The following is a 21,944-nucleotide window of genomic DNA, read 5'->3' as shown; positions in this document are numbered from 1 at the left end:
CTTGAGTCTCATTCTTCAACTTGAACACGTGCAATTAAGCTCAGGTGTCAAAATATCGACCAGCTGAGCCTGACCCATCAAGCTCTCTGTGAAAGGAAAAGAAACTATCTCTTTGGGGGAGTAAAGAGAATAAAGAGTAACTGTTTTTAGCCATTTCTCTGTCCATTTATGTGTGTGTATCTGTATGTGTAACAGGAGCTCTGTCTCAGTCTGGATGTGAGCCAGTGTCTTGTCAATAATCTGAACCTGTCTGTGATGCAGACAAACACACACCTTGTCACCTCATCGCTCCCAGGGGGCTATAGTTCGACCTTCTTCATAAATAACCTCGCACATCAGGCAAACAAATGCACACCAACAACTCAGCCACGTCACTTAATATTAACTCATTCTTGCACATGAAAAGTCACAAACAATGCTGTGTCTAACAGCTCACATTGTACAAAAAGGCCCCCTCACCTAGTCTAATATGTTGTGCATGCCTCAGTGCACATGTGTTGGCCGGAGGAGGAACAGCCATTGCTTCTGACTCAATGAGCTGTAAAGATGGCGGTGCTGCCTCACTCTAACAGGCTCGTCCTGGTCACAGACAGTATTGGACAGACCTGTGTCCTCTACAACCATTAAGCATGGAGGCTGAACTGACAGTGTTGACACCCACAACATAACCTGTAGCTGTGTAAGCACACCTACAGTGTGTATGAATAATCTAGCCAGCATGGCGAAGTATTCCTGGCCCGCGCTGATGAGGCAGCATCTCCGCACACAAACTCTTTCACCCATCCTCGAGCTAAATCATCCGAGCATGCATCACACTGATAGTCTAGTTACAGCCACATAGTGAGGTAGGTAAGGTGATGCAGATCTGGCTTTCTGACACCAGCACTTCTATCATGACATCACTACACCGGACAGCACAGGATTGGCCGGCTGTCAGACAGGTCAGCTTCCACTCCGTGCCGGACCAATCAGGCCGGGACAAAGAAGATCAGATGACAAGCCCAAAGACAGATGACATCACTAAGTCTTCTAGCCATTTCCTGTCAGCGTTGATGCTAATGCTGCTGAGGGCATGCACAGTCATGTGCACACACACTTATGCACACACAGAGCACAAGCAGACACAACTTGGGAGTACTAGGACAATGAAGGGCACGCCACTCAGTGGCCGTGTGTTGCAGACAAATGGCATTGTGCAAGAAAATGAAGGACAAATCAATCCTAAGCACCATTAAGGTATTAACCAGTAACTAATTAATAACACCAGTGCCGTCACAAAGACTTTCCTCGCCGAGCAGGAGGATCTTTTTCTTCTCAAGAGCACAAACAGGTTGACCTGCATACTGATGAGCTTCTCAAAGACTTAGTCAGCTGTGAGCTGCAATATAAATGTGACAGCTGTCATTTCTTATACTCCATGTTAGCCCTGTCCACCTTTGAGTTTAGCACACTGTCATTACTATTCATTACATGCTACTGTTTGACTGTGTCTGGTATAGGTCAGTAGCAGGTTAGCACCAGGGAGGAAAACAGTGCTGCGTGTTACAAGCTCTCCCCCCGGAACAAAACAAGGAAGTAGTCCATTGAAAGTCCCTTGAGGGACAGTGGAAAATAATAAATAATGCATGTGAAGCGGATAAAGCTGAATGCTGCCCATAACGGTGAGACATTAAAATAAATGGGGCCTTACACAGCAAGTGTAAACAGATCCTGAACCAATATTAGGTTCATTTATCTCAAGCTACATAACAGGGTGATTACCGGTGCCACTGTATGCTGTCAAATATGTTTGATGAGGGTCAGAGTGTAGCAAATGTCCCTCTCTGAATGAATGTGTGTGTTGAGGATGTGTGTGGACTTTGTGTGATGTCTGATCAGGAGGCACAGTGGTGAAAAGACAAGATAAGCAGGGTTTAACCCCGTGTAAACAACCCTACACCCCTACAGCCACAATTATCTAAATATTTAAGTCAAATTAGAGTCAAGTCATGGCATAGTTATGTGATTTATGTTGCTGGCAGTGTGTTCATAAGCTACCAGTAAGCTGAATGATTATTAGCCTTTAGGGGAAGGCTGAGATTGTTGGTTTTAACAATCTGACTCAACCACTAGACTGGTTCAACCAGCTAAAGCAAGTGCTGGGGGATTAGCCCTTTACTACCCAACCTCCACTGTTAGCATGTTAGCAGCTCGTAGCCACGTCCCGGGTCAGTGAGGGTTACGTCAACTGAATACGCAGCTGACAGTCTGACAGACAACAAGGATGTGAGGTATCTTAGTAAACCACAAAAGGAAACATTTCAGTCAATGTTCAGAGGAGAGATAACCGTTTATCTCGGTTGCAACGTTATAACTGACATGATGGTGATAGCTAGCTAACGTCTGTCTGACAGCTGAATCCCCTCCGTCGTCCTTTCCTCTCCACTCCCTGCCCGCTAACACCCTTCAGGACTGACCTGGAGAGATGCTTCAGGATCTGCTTCTTGATGAGCCCAGCCATGGCGGCGCAAATCCCGATATCCGAGCCGCCGCCGGGTGTCTGAGCTAGGTGGCTAGCCTAACCGCTAGCTTCTCCCACTTCGAGGTATAAACACACACACGGCTCAAATTCTCATCCCCGTGTCGGTCTTCATTTTAACGGGGTTCCCGCTTCATTTCTCAGAGAAAAGAGGGACTGAGGGCGGAGAGTCGGCATCTCAGGCGTCCGAGTGAAAGCCGGGGCTCGTGGACAAGGCATATCACGTTAGGCCATGTCATGCAGATACACTGATAAAGCTTCAAAACGGTCCAGATCTCTGCAATATCATACACTGAACACCTGGACAGCGCGTCCGCCGAGCGGCGTCTGTTGTCACGGCGTCTAGGCGGGGCGTCATGACGCGTTCATGGTCTGCTCGGAAACACCTCAAATCAGAGACGTAGGCAGGGTGAATCAGAATCAGCTGGGTGTGTTCACATACAGGGCATTTGAGTCCGTTTTTTTCTTTATGGAAGCAAATAAGATACAAATGTGAATTTTAACAACCACTGCATTTTAGATTTTAAACACATTGACACTGAAACGCTGAAATATGTTAGTATGCAAACCATGTATCTAAATTTATCTGTTCTGAATTCACCTCTTTGAAATAAAAAATAAGAAATATTTATATAGATAGATAGATAATAATGAGGGCATAAAAGAAAAACAAAAAGACAAACACAAAGAAAACAAACAAAAAAAGCAATGTTACTCATCTTCAAACAGGTGGGAATAAATAAATAGCCTATAAATATATGTGTACATGTATGTCTAAAGGGTTGGCCTGTGACCCAGGTGTTTGAAATTTTTTGACTTGAATTTTTAGATCTGAATTTGACCAATCAAATACTTAAGTTTCTTATTTGTTTCCACAGTTTTTGTTGCTCTCAATGTACTTCCACAGAAACAAACAGCTAAAACAAGGACAACTAAGCTGAACAAAGTAAACATAGTAAATATATGAAGTATATATATATATAGGCCTACAAATATTTTAAACAACATCATAGTTAAATTTGTATACAGTAAGGTTATAGTGCAGTGCTGCAGAGTACAAGTGCTAGAATAAATACAGAATTATTTTTTGCTTAAAATCCATTACATAGTTGGATTTGTCAGTATATACAGCAACCTTCAGTCAAACATCTACTTGATTTGACTATTTAGATAGAGAGTTCTATGTTTAAGTCGATTTGAATTGAAAGTACTTGGGGGTTTTTCTACTCTTGAAATGTCTAATAATGAAATATATGCCACCAATATAATTTCCTTTTTTTTGTGCAAATTGTTATATTAACTAAAAAAAAATTTTTTATTCCGGAGCTGTGAAAATTAGAGCCTTATGTGACTAATTTGATTATTTATTTTGTATATCTTATGTACTATTCTGTTTTTCAAATGTTTTATTATTTGTGTAATCCCTCGAGCAAAAAAAACCCCTCTATTTTTGGAATAGTACACCTGTTTGAATTTTTTTATTTGTTTGTTTCTTTTACTTTAAATTAAAATCCCTTCACATGTAGCTTCTCTTTGTTAGACTTGAATATATTAAAAAAAAAAATCTTTACTCTGCTATTAACCCAGTAATAACCTGCCTATTACAGGGAGGTGCTATAATAATTGAATGTATATTATGACTGTTTTACATTTATTCATAGTTTAAGAATAATCATTTTTATTTTATTTAATTATTTGTATGGCTGATGCAATTTCACATAGTTCCAGTACAGAGTATGGGACTAATGTGATGCTCATAGTTTATACCTATTTCTAATATCCAGCTCTTGTCCCTAGTTGGGCATTTACATGTAGACCTAAAATGTTATTAAAATATACAGTTTAAAACAACATACAGCCACAATACATTAGAAACATGGACGTCACAATGAAATACATAAACCACAATCCACATACACAACATATCCCACAATACATCAACTACAATACCCATACCACAATCATATACTAAAGTACACATAGCACAATACAACAAAACGGCATTGTATTCATTGTCCATACAGCTCTATGACTGCAGGGTTACCTGTGTTATGTCTGCGCTCACCATTAAACGCTCTTTTAGTGACATCTAGTGTTTAAACAGAGGATGTGACCGTGCATTACAAACAATACAAGAATAAGCTTAAAAACAGAGATAGCTAGATTTTTTTTGATAAACATTTAAGAAAAATTGCACATAAAGACATATATTTTTATTTATTATGGACTATTATAACTATGTAAATGGTGATATAAAAATGAGGTCATTATAAATGACCTGAGTATCATACAAACACACAAAAAAGAAAATTTAACAGTGGTGTTTTTGTTTGTTTGCTTGTTTTATTGATTTACTGTGAAAGAAAATGACTATTAAAAGAACATAGTGTTTATTTTCTTGCAATTTCAGGCCCACAAAAATTGTGCACATTTATAACGCAGTGAAACTGACTTTTAACTTCTGTGTCAGTGAGCATAAAAGGTGTGTCTGTACTTTATATTTTTGATGAGTCTCTCTGTGTGTAGAGATGTAACCGTAGGAGTTACCATCACCCTGCAGACTACAGCTGCCACGTATGAAAGGAGGAGCAAACCAGAGGGAAGGAGCAGCCCCTCCCTGCACAGCTCTGCCTCAGTGAGCCGGTTGCAGGAAGTTTGCATCAGTTAACAGTGTTTCAGAGTTATAACAGTATGTGTGAGCGCATGTGGTAATAAAACAGAAGTGTAATACACGGTTTCATGTCAGAAGCACACAGATTGATGGACTTCAGAGTTTTGCACTGTTGGTGCAACATTTTGTGCGAAGGTGGTGCATGTTTTGTGCTTCAGTGGCTCGTAGGGACATTTTCTCACCTTTAAGTTGCTAAAAAAGTTAAATTAAGTTATGCTTATAGTGGTAGGGTTCTTGTGGATGACTTTGAAAACTCACTGGAGTTGTCTGAAGCATCTTTTAGGAAGTATTGTTGCATCAGAGAAATGCTTCTGCACAAACTTCACTCTTGGGCGTAAAATGAAAAAATGCTGTAGTTTTTGGTGTAAAAATAGAGCAGCCCCAAAGTGAAAGAGTAAGACAAATCATTCATTGTGTCCTGGTGTTTAATGCCATTAAGCTGGACCCATACAGAGCCCAGAGTTGAACATGGGACAACCCCCATCCGCATACCTCAACGCGAAAAAGCCCCGTGGAAAGACACGACGCGCTCACTGATACGCTGCTGGTCCAGCCAGTGGGCCTGGACTGGAAACCCTCTCTCTCCACGACTGCAAACCCCAGCAGCTCTCACACCAGACACACACACACTTATCTCAGCGAGCTCCCATTGACCATGACTGCGAAAAACCGACACAAGAGCAACTCCAGCGAGAAGAGCGCCGCATCCAGCCAGGAGGATGCGTCGAAGAAAAGCCAGAAGAGCACCAGTAACGGGGTGAGTGGCCCCGCACCTCAGGGGCCACGATCAGGGAGCTGCCTCGGGCTCGTCGCCACCGCCGTGTTTTACATCGCGTTAATAGGCGCCGCTGGGTTTGGGGCTTTTCATTTACAGCAAGTTGTGGAGGAAATTCGGGAGACGAGCTCCAGGCATGAGGAGAGCGCGCGGCAGAGCGCAGAGCTGAGCGTGAAAATGGAGAGTGTCGCTCAACAGGTAGGTGGAAAATGATATGAATCAATGGGGAGTCGCATCAAAATGAGTGTGGGTGACATTCCCAAACCTTTTCACGACTCACAGTGTAATACAAACTATACACACAGTCAATGCATATCATTGTTTTTGTTAGACATTACATAACCTTGCATACAGTTGTTGTACTGGATGTACTGATGGGGGTTGGGTAGGTTTGGTGATGCATCAAGTGACCTTTCATTCAGCAAACCTTCAATAACTCCAAATAAAAGTTTATAACCTTACAAAAAATAATTATTTCTGCACTATTTTATGTTTTGAATGTTTAGTTTTGTGTGGGAACGACAGATAAAAGCCGTTGCTGGTTGTTAAACTGCACCAGTAAGATAAGGATGAGCTCACTTTAGGGAAAAGGGCACACTCCCTTTGTTTTATAGAACAGAAATATGCAGCTCCACCTTGGCAATAAAGGTGCTGGGAGCATCAATGAAAATACTTCCACACACTTACATCTCTGAAGTGCTTCTCTTTATTCTGAGCTCTCAGTCTATCAGACTCTAACCAATCTAGTAACCAATCCTAATCAAATCACTGGCAATATGCAACACCTATGCACAATATTGGTGGTATAAGCTTGCCACCTCAGGAATTGTAGTCTTTTAAGTACTGAATGGAGTAGTGTGAAGCATAAAAATGGAAGCCATACTTGTTATAAAATACAAAAAGAGGTGAGATGTTTGTTTTTCATATAGATTTGGGGATGTCTTCATTTTTCTCACTTTGGATTTAAGCTTCTATTGTATGTTTCAGTACTTACAGCAAAAAACTACAATTCCCAAGAGGTCAAGCTTCTACCATCTGTGTTGTGTTCAGGTGTGTTGCATAATGCCAATAAGAAGAATGGGATTGGTTACTTTATGTCCATTGTTGAGTCATGTATGCCCTGAGTAAAGTGAAACACTGCATACATTAAAGTGTGCTGAAGTCTTTCCTATCATAAAGTACATAAATACTAATGTCTGATTATCAGTCTCCTTTTGCATGAATAAAAAAAGTCCTTGTTCAGTGTCACTGCGTGCAAACATAAGTATCCCCTGAGTCCGCTCTTGTTTTATTCATTCTCTCCTCACTTCCTGGATATAACTGTGTATATATAACCAGTTTGATCTGTACTCAGGATGTGCTGCTGGCGTTTTACACATATTTACCCCCACTTATGTTCCTATTGTGATGACACAACTGTACCTATGCAAATATACTGGTGAAACATGTTTGTTGTGTTCATCTGCTTTGGATGGGAGCTCCTTTGTACCCAAAAGTACACGTAATAGTGACACAGAGGAGTGATAATTGCATTGTAAATATTTGCCAAGGTTCACACACCACAACCATAATACAAGTGTATCATTTATTTTTTCCCCACCAGAAAAGTACAACATTACTCTTTTCAAATACAGAAAAAGCTAGTAAGTGGACCTTTAGTAAAGACACTGTACGAGAAATGTTTTACCTTACAGTTTTAGTTTCATCCTAATGTATTATTGTCCTTCCTGCTCTTTTGATGACGTTATTAACTGTTTAACATTGTTTAATAGGCCACGTTTGTAAATGTTTTAGATACTCATGCAGGGAAACAGTCCTTGAGGTGCTCAAGGGATTATGGCGCCGAGATTGATCAGATTTATATTGTTAATTATCCTGTCCAGAGCTTCAGATAAAATTCAACACCCTTGTTGTGAAGCTCTGTCTCTACGCAGTGAATAAAACTCATCTGAACCAGCTACACTTTTTTACTTCAACAATACTTTTGCCACCCTGTTCCTACGGTCAGAAATTGACTTCTGTGCTCATGGAATTTGTCCATACACTTTCAAGTATCACATTTATTGACTATGCAACAAAATATATCTTAACTCTCTGTAACCTGGAGCAACATCACTGTTCTTGTGCTGCTTTCAGACACCTTTTTCGAGTATGTGAGCAAAGTGGTGCGATGTCTTTCAAAAACATGGGACAAAAAGGCGACAAGCAACTTCATGAGAAACTATCCATAAATTGCAACCAAAAAATAGATTTAGAAAAAAGCTAGACAAAAAAAATGTATTTCTAATTATTATTATAAGTAGAAGTAGTAGTATTTTTTTAAATGATGTAACAGAATTTCTTATTATTAATATACATTTTTATAATTTACTAATTTTCTTGTTTTTATTTCCTCTTTTTTGCTAATTTCTTCTTTCTCTCTTTCTTCTACTTTCATCGCTCACTGCCTTCTTCCCATGTTTTTAAAAGAAATCAAGCCAATTTTGTGAGGTTCCAAAGGGTTAACATGCAAACTATACCCTTTAGCATATTCAGTAGGTGTAATATTTGAAAGTTTAAAAGGCAAATAGCAAAATTGAAAGGACAGTGGAAGTTCGTGCTTGACCTTAGGAATAGTAGTTATAGTAGTCATATGAAATATTGTTGAGTTGAGGTCCACTTGCAAGCATTTTTCCTGAGCTTTCAACCACATCGCATGGTCTTCATCAGTAAAAGGATGTGTCTGTTGTTTGACTGAGCCCACACCGTTACAACTGGGATAATTCGATTCACTGATGAAGACCATGAAATGCTAGTAAAAGCTCTGGAAAAGCTCAGAAGCTTGGTGGGGATCTGTAATTTTCAGTTAGAGCAGCCCAGATTATTATGGTATGGATTCATCTATTAATTCATTTTTTAATTGCTTGTAAAATAGTGCATGTAGCTGCCGTTATTTGGAAAAAGATCTGGCTCCGCCCCTGGAGTGCATTATAATGTATTAGTGTTAAATATGGATGTCATAACATGGATGATGTTGCACACTAATGCTGTATGTTTTCCTGTCTTGTTGCACAGGTGGAGTCTCTGAGGAGTGTCGTGGACGGGCTGGAGTCATCACTGGGCATCACACGGGTGGAGCTGGAAGGCGCCGTCAGCAGGATGAAGAGGGGCGAGGTGGAAACGAGGAGGGTGGAGGAAGCCCTTCAGAAGCTCCAGAACGATCTACTCAGGGACCTTTCAGAGGGCATTAATGAGGTGAAGGAGGCCCGAGAGAGGGACTTCTCCTCTCTGGAGAAGACTGTGGAGGAGCGTCTGGCTGAGGTCAGTCAGTCCATCAAAGCCAGCGTGGCGGAGTTCACTGAAGCTCAGGGTGAAGCTCAGAGCCAGCTGGCTGATCTCAAGTCCCGCCTGGGTGACATGGAGGACCCTGCGCGCATCAAAGAGGAGCTCTCCGCTATTGTCGATGCTGTGGCTGAAATCAAAACATCCAAACAGGCTGCTGATGCCTCAGCTGATTCATTCAGGGAGCAGGTAGGTGCTGTGAGGTCAGAGCTCCAGACGCGAAACCAGGAAGTTGCCTCACTGTCACAGGAAGTTGAAACAATGAGGTCAGTAGTGCAAGAGAATGTCGGGAGTCTGAGGCAGGCGCTGTCTGCAGCAGAGGCTGATGTCCAGGTCCTCAAGGACAAAAGCATGACACTGGAGAGCAGCGTGGAGCAGACCACTGATGCTGTCCGTGACGTAGAGAAGCAGGTGAATGCAGCAGCCGCCCAGGCCCTGAAAAAATCAGACGAGCTGGAAGCCAGAGTTAAAACCACAGAGGAGAGCGGAGATTCACTGTCAGCATCAGTATCAGACATCACCTCCAAAGTGGAGTCACTATTCGCCAAATACGACACCCATGAAAGCACCCTGTCTGCGCAGGGTCAGGCCGTGGAGAAAGTCAAAACCGGCTTGGAGCAGGAGATGGAGGCACTGAAGAGCAGTTTTGGGGAGCTCCAGTCCAACATGGCCGCTCTGAGTGGCAGCCAGACCAAGCTGTTGTCGAAGGACTCCAGCCTGGATCAGCAGGTGGTGGACTTGGAGAAGAGGCTCGTCGCTCTGGAGGAAAGCAGCAGCAACATGAAGCCAGAGCAGATACAGAGCATAAAAAGCATGGTAGCTGAGCTGGAGAGCAAAGCAGCTAAGCTAGAAGGCCACGACCAGGCTATAGCTGCTCTGCAGAAAGCTGTGAAGAGGTTAGAACGGATAGAGGAGGGCCTCATATTTGGTTGATGTCATGATGTTGCACATTTTAGTAGAAAAGTAGCCGACGTGAGGCGTTAGATCAGGAGAGATGGGGCAGGGCTGTACTGCTGATCTGTGAATTAAAATCCACACTCATTCTGCACTGTAGTTCTTTTTTTAATATTTGTTTTGTTCAGTTTTCTGTGCCAAGGTTGTTTGTTAAAACCAACAAATGCAATAATGAGCTCTTTTGAGCATTTATTTGTTTACTCAGTATGTTTGTTTTTTACAAGAATAAAAACTCTTGTTGACCTAAAGCTGTGACAGATTATTTCATGGTGTGACTTTGATTTGTTGCTTTGCTTTAGCTGCTTTTATTGTATGGGTGGGAATGAAAATGTACACACATTCATAGGCGTGATTTACCCCAGGGTGGCTGAAATCCCATTAAACCCCAAACAGAAATTCCATCTCCATCTCATAATTCGAATACACCAAATAATTCAGAATTTATTGAGTAAATCTCACATAAAGCTCATTTCATTAAGCAGCACCATATTATTTACAATCAGTGACAAGACATGTAAAACTCAGTCTTTGTAGAGAGATGAGCTCTTACAAATACACACAGCAGTGACAACGTGTAATTTCCCTCTTTTGATGTTTACTTTTGAGTCTCTTCCAGATGTTCTGCAGGAATGCAATTACTTGTTGAACACCTGAGGCTGTAGTTGTGTTTTGCTGGAAGGCGTTTGGATGCTAATGAAACCTTGAAGAAATGGAGAAGGGCCGGCAGATGCAAAGAACTGCTCTTATTACATAGTTTTGGTTAAAAAAAAAAAAAAAAAGTCAAATCTTGAAATATCGTAATGGGGTAAAAGTGAAAACGTACAATATACTGTAATAAAAGCAAAAAGCTGCTTTAAATGTACCCAAACTTTGATATTTAAGGAAGGGAAAAAAAAAGTCTTGAGGTGATGCTAGAAAAACCATGTGGCGTTCATGGGTGCAGATCTGATGACAAGTTTGGGGGGGACACAATCAGTTGTGATTTTTTTTTAATTGCACGCGTGCAAATCATGCCCACTGAGCGCTTGAGATTGCTAGCATATTTCACGATTTCATAGAAGCTCATCACCATCACCAAGTCATTCAAAAAGCACTACAAAGAGAATCATATGCTTACCTTTACTGTTTATTTCTCTTAAACAGTCAGTAGTACATGGAACCAGCCATCACCCTCCTTTTCACTGCTTCGCTGTTAGTTAATGCTACTTCTAGTTTCAGGGTCTCAGGCATGTTATGTCCACTCACGTTCTCATCTCTCGCCTCTCACGGATTCCCATTTCTCCTCATCATCTTCCCTTTCTCCCAGTATATAGGGCTACTGTATACATTTGTTCAATTTCAATCATTTAAGCTATTTAGAATTGGGGGGGACAATTTGTGTTTTTCAGAATTTGGGGGGGGACATGTCCCCCCCGTCCCCCCCGGGATCTGCACCCATGGTGGCGTTGGAAGTTAGACGTCCGACTGTTCATCACTCGACTTAATAAAAAAAATTTCTCGTGACCTGGTTGCACAACTTTCCTCACAGACAAAGCCCAGTTTGAAGGTTTTTTAATGAGGCTGCTGATAGCTGATGTTTTGTGTCTTGAACTGTGATGCTGAAGCTGATGTAAGCAGCTGGTTAGCCTAGCATAAAGACTAGAAACCGGGGAAAACAGCTAGCCGTGCTCTGTGCAAAGGTAACAAAAACTGGTAAAGAATCAAATCTAAAGCTCACCAATTAATATGTTATATCTAATTTGTTTGAAGAAAGACAACACACACTCAAAAAAGAAGAAAAAAGTCTGGTGGTGCTCGGCCACAGAACAACAGTATAAACAAGAAAAAGCCAGCAACACTCGGTGTCCTTCGTTACCAACTTTTAATACCTTACTAACCTCTCAAGACAGATTCAAGAATTTTTTTTTTTTTTTTTTTTTTTTTTTAACCGATGGATTTCCAGATTGCTGCCTCACTGGTACAGGCGATCAAACACAGACCGGTTTCGACAAGTGTCTTCCTCAGTGTGTGAAAAGACAGACATGCAGAAATAACCTCCATTCCCAATCACACAGCTGCATGGCATTAGGCAATCACCAGAGCACCAAGCAGAATCCTGGTAATCATAGAAAAACATCTCATAGAAGAGAAAAAAGTACAAAACATGTATCAGTAGGTATTAAATAGACCAATATCACGAAAACAGATCTATAATATGAAGTGCCTAAGAGTAATAAATGCTTACTGAGTACACCCAAATAAATAAATAAATAAATATATACAAAATACTGCTTAGCAGCAAATGGTACAGTAAAAAATATATAAAGTGCCACAGGTCAAAGCAGTAGAACATCATAATAAAAGGAGCTAAAGTCACTCAGCACAGTAAAAGGACAAGTGCTGATATCACGGTAGCCCCTCCTATATATAACAAGGCATACATTCTAGTACAGCACACAAACATGGCAGAATAAGGCATAGAATAGATCAAATGTAAATATTTCTTTATACATCTTAAACCCTATCAGGCATATTGACAGGGCAAACGGTATATGAAAAACAGTGATAAACAACACTACAATTTTTTTTATTTATTTATTTACAAAAAACAGCTCAAGAGAAGTTCCTCATTCATACCCCTTGGGTGTTCAGTTTGAAATGTGTGCATCCAGAAGGCCTCACGTTGTAGCAGACACGATTCTTCAGTTCTCTCTTAGTCTTGTCACCGTAGCATACCCCACATGGGCGTTTTATAAGACAGACAACAAATTTGGTTTTACATGAGATCCTACTCTTAATGGAGTATTTACGTCCTGAATGGGGATGAGAGAAACTGTCACCTTTAATCATGGCATCACAGTCAACACAACTTCGACATGGATGATTACCCTGAGGTAGAGAGGATAAAAAGTGCTGAGGACGTACAAAATAATCTGCTCTGACTAGTTGGTCTCTTAAATTTGGAGCACGTTTGTGTGCAAAAACTGGAGGCTCTTTTTTCTTCTAAAATGCCCATGTGGGGTATGCTACGGTGGCAAGACTAAGAGAGAACTGAAGATTCAGTGATATCAGTGCTTTATGTCCTTTTACTGTGCTGAGTGACTTTAGCTCCTTTTATTATGATGCTCTACTGCTTTGACCTGTGGCACTTTATATATTTTTTACTGTACCATTTGCTGCTAAGCAGTATTTTGTATATATATATATATATATATATATATATATATATATATATATATATATTTGGATGTGCTCAGTAAATATTACTCTTAGGCACTTCATATTATAGATGTGTTTTCGTGATATTGGTCTATTTAATACCTACTGATACATGTTTTGTACTTTTTTCTCTTCTATGAGATGTTTTTCTATGATTACCAGGATTCTGCTTGGTGCTCTGGTGATTGCCTAATGCCATGCAGCTGTGTGACTGGGAATGGAGGTTATTTCTGCATGTCTCACCCTGCTTTTCTGTCTTTTCACACACTGAGGAAGACACTTGTCGAAACCGCTCTGTGTGTTTGATCGCCTGTACCAGTGAGGTATTAAAAGTTGGTAACGAAGGACACCAAGTGTTGCTGGCTCTTACTTGTTTATATCTAATTTGTTTCCATTAAAAAATTTTAACTGTAAAAACAACAGTTCTCTGATTATGTACCAGACTATTTCCTGACAGAACAATGACGTTAATAGCTGTGAATGAGTGACATCACAAGCTGTTTCCCCCTTTCTGTAGTCTGCTAGCTGTAGCTTCATATTTACTTAAGTTTTCCAAAATGTTGAACTATTCCCTTAAGCCAGTATTTTGTGCGCATACTGAAAGCCTTCAAAAATGACCATACCAATGTCAAAATATTACATTTGTCCACACTTCCTGCACATTTCTACAACCGCTGAAAAACAACATATATGGAAAACTCTTTGGGAGCCCAAGAAAATAAAGTAATTGCACAAGTCTGCACAGTGGCAGAACAATATCAAACCAGTCAAATCTCAACCTGTTAAAAATGGTGTGGGCAGTTTAACTTTGGCTTTATCGGTCAAAAATCCCATAATAAACTTGGAGCATATTGTAATTCAAGTGGTCTGAGAGAAAACCAGACTTCTGCACCTCCTCTTGGCTCTGTTTTCATGCTTTTAAAAAATTCAGCCCATGACAGGAGACTTTGGCTAATCATAGGTGATTTCAAAGAGAGGAAGTTCTACTAGCTGTTCTACAAGCGTTAATGAACATAAATGTTCTTTGGTGAAAGCCTGAATCAATGGAGAGGAATCCTGCAGAGAAAGTTGGTATTCCAGCATTGGCAACAACTGCCCACACTGCAAAGCCACCCCAAGAAAGGAAGACAGACTTATCAAAAGAGAGTCTGACAATAAACAAAAGTGTCAATATCTAAGTGTTACAGAGATGGAGAGAAAATGTTATGCATAGTTTAACCTGCTAACTGGAGCTAAAGGCTCACACGTCATGTCTGTGTAGCTAACATTAGCCTCAAATCACAGTGTGTCTTCCGGATGCTGCAGACCACCTTGCCAGAAGGAGAGCAGGGCAGTCTCTTCGGAGGAAAACCCGCAGTCAATGGCCGCAGTACCCCAGACTTTTTGTTGGCTTACCTATCTTTCTGTTACTGCCATTACACAGGTTAGACCCCGCGCTGCTGCTGGCCACCAACTCACTGTGTCACCCAGTGCTGGGAGGGTTTGGGCTGGCCAAATTTGGTATGCTAGAGCCGCAGACTGAGTGTCCATCTCCTAAGCTGCTGCCTGCTCTCTGCCCGGGGAAACGGTCCACAGCAGTGGGGGGCAAGGTGATGGGGCTATGGGGTGGCTAGCTAATTTTTTGTCCAATAACCAGACTGTACATGAAAAATGATTATAAAAATTGAGGTATGTGAAACACTGGGTTACTGTATGAAACCTGTGCATGTGCCCGTGGTCGTCTGGTTTCTGCCTTTCATTTTTTGCCTTCTCCAATTTCTGCCTCCCCCAGTTTTAATGGTTCAGAGGTTACCAGCTTTGTGCTTTGGATCAAAGTTAAGTAAACAAGGTGTTTTATTTAATGTACAAGTAGAAGGTTTATTTCAAACAGTAGTGTGACAGGTGACCACATGTAATTGCTGAGAAAACAAAAGGCGAAAAATGTTGATCTTGAGGTTGTTGAGGTGTGTAGCTCATGTGGGCTGGGGCATCTCAGATAAATCAGTCATTTCACTAACCTGTTTACTTGTTACACTTAAATCTCCCTCTACTGCAGTGAGGTTAGCCAGAGTCTGTCTTAGCTCAGCGACCTCCTGCTCTCTCTTCATAAGATCCTCTGCCAGTCTTCCTATCCGCAGAGTCAGATCTGACAGCTGAGGCTCAAACGCCCTGAAGTCTCTTTTAATGGCAGCAACCTTCGGTTTGAGGTCGCTGGCAAACGTCACTGTTCTTATCAGACGAGCTCTGCCGCTCTCCAGCTCCCTCAAGCGCTCAGAGATCTGTGTGTCAGCAGCGGTGAGTTCAGGAATGCGCCTGCGAAGCTGCTCTATGGCCTGACTGTTGCGTTCGGACGCAGAGCGCAGGTTTGAGACTCGGTCAATGCTGTTGGCCAGTACATCCCCGATGCGTTTGACCATGCTGCGCTCCACCTGAGCGGTCTTGTCTTCCAGCTCTGCCACCTGAGTGAGCAGAGACTCCAGCTCAGACTGTAGACCGTCCATCCTGCGCACATCTGTCCTTACTGACGCCACCTACAGGCCGAATATAGAAGAACAAAGGCTCAGAAATCCTGTTTTAAATGGCATAAAAAATGTGTTTTTTCTCAGGGTTGTTGGATTTTGGACTGTTGAAAGGACAAAAAAAAGAAATTTAAAGACGTCATCTTGCACTCCAAGAAATTGTGACAGGCATTTTTCACCATTTTATAGACAAAATGATTAATTGATTCAGTCATTCATGGAAATAATCACTGGCTGCAGCCCAATTTTTTGTGCCAGTGGTTGAATTTTGTTCCCTGCATCTGCTATCACAACTGGCATTGGAACAGGACAACACCTACAGATTTTCTCCTAGTGACTCGCCAATAAAACCATTGTATATCATCAACAGAATCTCACACACCTTGTTGACAAAGTCCTTTGCGATGGCTGAGGTGCGCTCTTCGATCTGTCCCACGGCGTCTCTCAGTGAGGTCAGGCTGGTCTGAAGCTGAGCTCGTTTCTCATTCAGCCCAAAGGCCCACTCCTTCAGGCGGCTCACTTCCTGCTCCAAACCCTCCAGCTGAGGCTGCAGAGCCCCCTGCTGACCCCCGAGACCCTCCAGCATCAGCTGGACGCTCTCACACTGAAACAGGACATACAGCACATGGATCGATACATACAACAACTATATGCTTGTGTGTTAAGATGCTTGTGTGTTCAGGAGGTGTTGGTTAATCATATTTCCGTCTATAGGAAACACATGAGGGAAACTGGTGCCTCTATACACAAGAGGATCAAATAGGAGCAAAAAACAAATCTGCACAAATGCAACATTTTCAATAAAAACTGTGATTTTATTAACTACATTCAGTGATGAAATGACTGCCATGCTTCCAACAGGTGAAACCAAAAGATGAAAATGTAACAGTCATCATTAATATTAAGATTTCTTCCACATTTACAGAAGTTATTCCTGTACCAAATGTAAGATAACACTGACAGAGATGAAGTTTGGGGCTGTGTCTAATGATTATTTTTGGTCTCTATTATTTTCTTGATACATCAATGACTAATTTTGTCTCAAGAAAATGCAACGAATTTTGATGAAATGTCCATCATATTTTCCTGTTGCTTGTTTTTCCACAAATAGTCAAACACCTAAAAATATTCAGTTACCTGCTGAAAATATTTCAAAATTCAGAAGCTAGGACCAGATAATGTAATGATAATGATTGATTAATCAACTCATCATTTCAGTTCTAATGTAGTTACATATATTGTTATATAACTGTATCAGAGTAATGGGGCACGTCACTCCACAATAAACAAATATTACAATAAATATTCTTGATTCTACTTGTGTAATACAGTGCATGTGTACCAGAGTTTATGTATTGATAGTCACCAATTTTCTGAAATTTCTTTGTAAACATTTGCTAAAACTGTCACTGTATCCTGACAGAAGTACATTAGACAGATAATCTGTGAAAAAATGATGTTCCTCTTCCTTCTGGCATTTGCTAGAATCTACCGCAGCTCAGCTAAAACAACCAATCAGAGAAGAGAAGAGGGTGGATCACAGGGAGTACCACCAGTTGGTCTAGGAGCTTCGCCTCCATGATGGCTGTTTCCAGGCATATTTTAGGACGACTCAGGGGGCAGTTTGATAACCTGCTGTCTATCGACGGGCCGTATAGCTCTGGGTATCCAGCGACTGCTACCACCAGTTTCTCCTCCATTGTTTACCAACTGTTAACTTGTTCTCATGACCACCACAGAAAGAGTGATTGACATGATTGACAGCTGTGTTAGAGACTCCTCAGTTCTGATTGGTTGTTGCTGACCATGCTGCTGATTCTAGCGAGTTAGAGGCAGTAGGAGGGGAGGAAGACCATGATTTATTTCACACTGTCTCATGTACTTCTTTCAGAATCTAGTGACAGTGTCGGCAAGGGACAAGTTACCAGCTGTAGCTCTAAAATGAGGTGCACGTTTTGAGAAACATAACTGAACTATGACAGCCTTTTACAGCAATAGTCTGACAGGGCCACTCCTTCTCCCTCGTTGACTCAAAACAATGACATCATTCAGTGAGGTCATCGAGTGGAGTTTGAGTTGTCTCATCTATGTCGTCTTTTTCCCACTCCTCATCCTCCTCCATCTCATCGTATTTCCATTCCTCTTCCTCCACAGCATCAGAGTCCTTTTGGCTGTCGACAGTGTCTCCCCTAAGCACCATGGTGAGTTCACGGACCGCCTCTTTAACCACGGACAACTCATTCTTCATCTTCAGGATGCTGTTTTGAGCCTGCAGGGTGTCCAGCTCCTGCCTGATCTCAAGGATTTCACTGAGTGCTTTCAGCATGCTGTCTTCAGTCCCAAACACCTGCAGCGTCACCTCTTCCAGACGCTTCTCTGCCCCATTCAGATCACCCGCCAGCTTCAGGATGGAGCGCACCGCCTCCTCCACCTGGGGCAGGTGCTCTTCACACTCAAGCGCTCGGGGAATGTGCTCCTGGAGCTGAGAGCTGAGCTCCGCCTCTCTTTTGCTCAGGGTGCTGACCTGCTGCTCCAGGGTTTGGATCTGCTTGGTGTTCCAGTCCAGATGATCCTGCGCCCGTTTGGTATCGTCTTCCTCTGTGCGCTCCATAGCTCGGGCATTCCTCTTTGTGCTGGCCTCGAGCTCCTCCAGCTTCTCCGTCAGCGCCCGGGCCCTCTGCTCAGCCTCGTTAACCCGCTCTGTGGCTGTGGCGTGAGCTTCCCGTGACTCAGCCTTCAGGGCAGACAGGTCGGAGTTGATGGCAGCTAGACGCTCCTGCCACGTCTCCGTCACGTTGAGGAAGTGGCCGTTAACTGCCTGCAGGTCACGGGAGGCAGAGTTCTCATCAGCTTGCATCCCCATCACGGCACTGTGGAGGGTGGAGATCTCCTGCTGGAGTCGCGTCGCCAAGGAGACAGTGGAGAGCGCCTCCTGTAGGTCGTCCTCAGAGGCGGCAAGCTGCAGCCGCAACACAAAACAGGAGGGCTGTTTCTGTGGGAGCTCTATGGTCCTCAGTATTCATATATAACTGATACAGCAGGAAACCAAATGCATGCATTCAAAAAGGAACTGTGTACGATGTAAGTGAACTGTAAAGGTGTTAAAGGAGCACACAGATGTGGACTCTAGAGATGTGAGGCTCACCCAAAAGTAGTTCCTCTAACATTTTTAAACAAAACACAAACAAATGTAAGGCAGTAGTTCCCCACCCCTTTGACTTGTGACTCATTACAGTTACTCAAAGTCTGCCTCTGACTCCGTGTACTCTGTTCCACATGAATCAGGGATGTCAACGCTTCACCATTATTTGTTAACCAATGAGAATATTTTTGAGCGGTTATGCATGTCGGCCTATAGGCAAAATTTGCTATTCTTCATTTTACTGCACTGTGCACCAGCTGGATTTGGTGTGACCTAGCTAGCTGAGCTAATTCTGTAATTACTGCTAGTAACACTGTCTCGAACCAACAGGGTTGCTGTGGAGACATTGTGCCCACCCTAGACTTCTCCCTAGGTTGCTCCAATGAGTAAGCGGCTCAATTTTGAGCTACAAACACCCTTTGGCATTTGCAGCTGAAAATGAAGCCCTTTTCCAACCAAATATAATATGCTAACATTATTAGCACAAGTCTATGGCATTTTACATTGTATAAATTAGCCTAGCTGAGATTTCCTCTGCTCATATGACGCCAAGATAAATCACACACAAGACATAAAATGCTATTTTGTGGAGGCTTTATTGTCTTCACAATTTATTGTTTCTTATCTGTGTAGTTAAAGTAAATAAAAGCTTTGTTTCCACTGAGGGAAATGGTTTCAGCTTACAAACATAAACAGGAGGTGGAGGGTGGCTACCATGTTTCCCTAACGTTTGTATAGATAGATTGTATTCTTCTGTTTCCACACAAACTTAAAGGATCATTTCACCTGAATTTCACAAAAGAAAAACATATTTTATTGAGTAATGGTATTTAGCTATGCAGATAATGTGAGTTTTATTTGCCCAGGTTTGAAATACAGATAAGAGATATCTGCCTCCACCCCAAATTTAAGATGCATGGAATTTATTTTTCTCATTCCACATTAATATTTCTTTAAAATACTAAGAATACTGTGTCACCTGTTAGTGCAGGGGATATTTCTTCAGTAAAAATGCATATATGCCATTGTGCATAATATCTAATGCTGTGAGCACCACAAATATAATTCCATTCTCTTCCAATGTACTGGGAGTGAAGGTGGAAATCCCAGCAACCAATATGTGAAAACCTGGACACATAGAACCAAAACCTGTCTGCATGGGGTTCAGTTTGTTGTGTGTAATTTGGGTGAAATGACCCTTTAAAGCTCCATCGCCTCCAAGCAGCACAGAACATGTTCCCCTATAAATCAAACGCACCTTTTTGGAAACCTTCAGGACTTCTTCCTCCATGTCGAACAGACTTGAAGTCTTTACGTGTAAAGATCTGTACTTCTCCTCAATTTCAGTAAACCTCTCGTTCTGTTGCAGCACCATCCTGAAACCCAGAAGGACATATAACTGTAGCAGAGATAAAAACTATTGATAACATTAGTGTATTGGAGTTTGTTTTTACTTACCAACTGAGAGCCCCGCAAGCTACAAGCGACAATAAGCACATTAAGCCTCTAATATCCAAACCAGAGGACGTTTTATTCGCTCCTGTGTTGTTTCCACCTTCTGTCTTCACCTTTTGCGTTTCATCTTTGACATTTGAAGCGGACGTTTCGGACCCTTCATCACTTTGTTTCTGTGACTTCTTCCTCTGTTTTAACTCAGCAGGCATCTTAGCTAACTGGCTACTGTTGGCAACTTTTACTTTGAAGGAATTTAACAGGCTCTGACAATAAAAATATAGTCTAACTAACTATTTGTTACGTGGATAAGTGAAATAAAACACTTCATTCGCCGATGAGCTCATAATGTCGGATGCTACAGTAACGTAAAGAGTACATTTAACGTGTAACCGTTAAAACAAGATTTCTGCCTCAGCCGTCTCCTTGGGAAAATGCCGCCTTCATATGCTCATTTTAAGCTCGTATGTACAAACACTAACATGATTTTTCAGTAAAAAACACAAATCTATAACAAATACAACACACAAATTAACATTTTATCTTTTATCTCGAGCCACACAATAAGTTTAAAGCAAAACTGTAATTTTTAATCGCGTTTTTCCAATCTGTTTTAATCGTTAAACTGAGCTCTAATCTTAACGCTCAAAATTCCGATCGCACAGGAAGGACAGTAAACGCCTCAGCCAGCCACGTAGGCGGCTGCCAGCATTTGTCCCGATTTGTCCTGGAAGTGGCCATGATGGATTAATGACGTTTTTGGATTAGTTAATCAATTAATCGATTATTCGGTTGACAAAAAATTATCAGCAATAATTCTGATAATTGATTAATCTCCTACGTAATATATTAAAATAGTAATAATTATAATAAATAACATAATAATCTATATTTATTATTAATACTTTTATTATTATTACATAGTTGTTTTTAACTTTTTTTTTTTACTAATTTTCTTATTTTTATTTTTTTTTTAATAATTTCTTCTTTCGTCGCTCATTGCTCACTCTTCCTCCTATGTTTAAAAAAAAGCCAATTTGCTCAGGTTTTTTAAAGGGTTAGTATGCAAACTACACCCTTTAGCATATTTAGTAGGTGTATTATTTCTAAGTTTAAAGGCAAATACCAAAATTGAGAGGACAGTGGAAGTTCATTCTTGACTGTATGAATATTAGTCATAGTAGCTATATGAAGTATTGTTGACTCCTGGTCCACTTCCCAGCATTTATCCTGAGCTTTAAACCACATTGCATGGTCTTCATCAGTAAAAGGATACGCCTCAGCTGACTGAGCCCACTCCGTTACAACTGGGACAAATCGATTCACTGATGAAGACCATGAAATGGTTTCTTTGTATAGCTATTATCAAAAACCTGTGCTACAGTGTTTTACACATAAAAACACACCAACACACC

General features: G+C 41.4%; 3 protein-coding genes across 7 annotated transcripts in view; 1 reads left to right on the top strand and 2 right to left on the bottom strand.

The window, feature by feature from the left end:
• The window catches only part of uhrf1bp1l (UHRF1 binding protein 1-like), a 49,030-nt gene extending 46,174 nt beyond the window's left edge, over positions 1 to 2,856 (bottom strand). For all 4 annotated transcript variants that reach the window (XM_049566513.1, XM_049566514.1, XM_049566515.1 and 1 more), the window contains exon 1: positions 2,457 to 2,856. In XM_049566513.1, coding sequence (XP_049422470.1) covers positions 2,457 to 2,500 — 44 coding nt within the window. In that variant the 5' untranslated portion in view covers positions 2,501 to 2,856. The remainder of the gene's footprint in view (positions 1 to 2,456) is intronic.
• A 2,853-nt stretch (positions 2,857 to 5,709) lies between these two features.
• ckap4 (cytoskeleton associated protein 4) lies at positions 5,710 to 10,487 on the top strand. The gene is made up of 2 exons (XM_049566536.1): positions 5,710 to 6,162; positions 9,019 to 10,487. The coding sequence occupies exons 1-2, from the start codon at positions 5,845 to 5,847 to the stop codon at positions 10,216 to 10,218; spliced, it is 1,518 nt and encodes a 505-aa protein (XP_049422493.1). The 5' UTR covers positions 5,710 to 5,844; the 3' UTR covers positions 10,219 to 10,487.
• Positions 10,488 to 14,902: 4,415 nt separating this feature from the next.
• On the bottom strand, positions 14,903 to 21,647 carry LOC125882704 (IKBKB interacting protein). 2 transcript variants are annotated; one of them, XM_049566539.1, is made up of 4 exons: positions 20,536 to 21,646; positions 20,336 to 20,453; positions 16,318 to 16,539; positions 14,903 to 15,947 (listed from the first exon to the last, which is right to left on the bottom strand). In XM_049566539.1, the coding sequence occupies exons 1-4, from the start codon at positions 20,739 to 20,741 to the stop codon at positions 15,390 to 15,392; spliced, it is 1,104 nt and encodes a 367-aa protein (XP_049422496.1). In that variant the 5' UTR covers positions 20,742 to 21,646; the 3' UTR covers positions 14,903 to 15,389. The 2 variants fall into 2 exon arrangements, with proteins under 2 accessions (XP_049422496.1, XP_049422495.1); XM_049566538.1 differs by lacking the exons at positions 14,903 to 15,947; positions 16,318 to 16,539 and adding an exon at positions 16,561 to 18,894 and having other exon boundaries at positions 20,536 to 21,647.
• Between the last annotated feature and the right edge of the window lie 297 nt (positions 21,648 to 21,944).

Source organism: Epinephelus fuscoguttatus, linkage group LG22 (genome assembly GCF_011397635.1).
Source record: "Epinephelus fuscoguttatus linkage group LG22, E.fuscoguttatus.final_Chr_v1".
Classification (NCBI taxonomy): domain Eukaryota; kingdom Metazoa; phylum Chordata; class Actinopteri; order Perciformes; family Serranidae; genus Epinephelus; species Epinephelus fuscoguttatus.
The sequence above is the reverse complement of the archived record's forward strand: the minus strand, read 5'-3'. Positions and strand labels throughout refer to the sequence as shown.

Bases quoted from the DNA above. Each gene is read 5' to 3' on its own strand.
- ckap4 (XM_049566536.1), top strand. From the start codon at position 5,845: ATGACTGCGAAAAACCGACACAAGAGCAACTCCAGCGAGAAGAGCGCC. The intron at 6,163-9,018 runs GTAGGTGGAAAA...CTTGTTGCACAG, and splicing joins TGGAGAGTGTCGCTCAACAG to GTGGAGTCTCTGAGGAGTGT.
- LOC125882704 (XM_049566538.1), bottom strand. From the start codon at position 20,741: ATGCCTGCTGAGTTAAAACAGAGGAAGAAGTCACAGAAACAAAGTGAT. The intron at 20,454-20,535 runs GTAAGTAAAAAC...TCTGGGTTTCAG, and splicing joins GCTTGCGGGGCTCTCAGTTG to GATGGTGCTGCAACAGAACG. The intron at 18,895-20,335 runs GTGCGTTTGATT...TTGCGGCTGCAG, and splicing joins TCCTGAAGGTTTCCAAAAAG to CTTGCCGCCTCTGAGGACGA.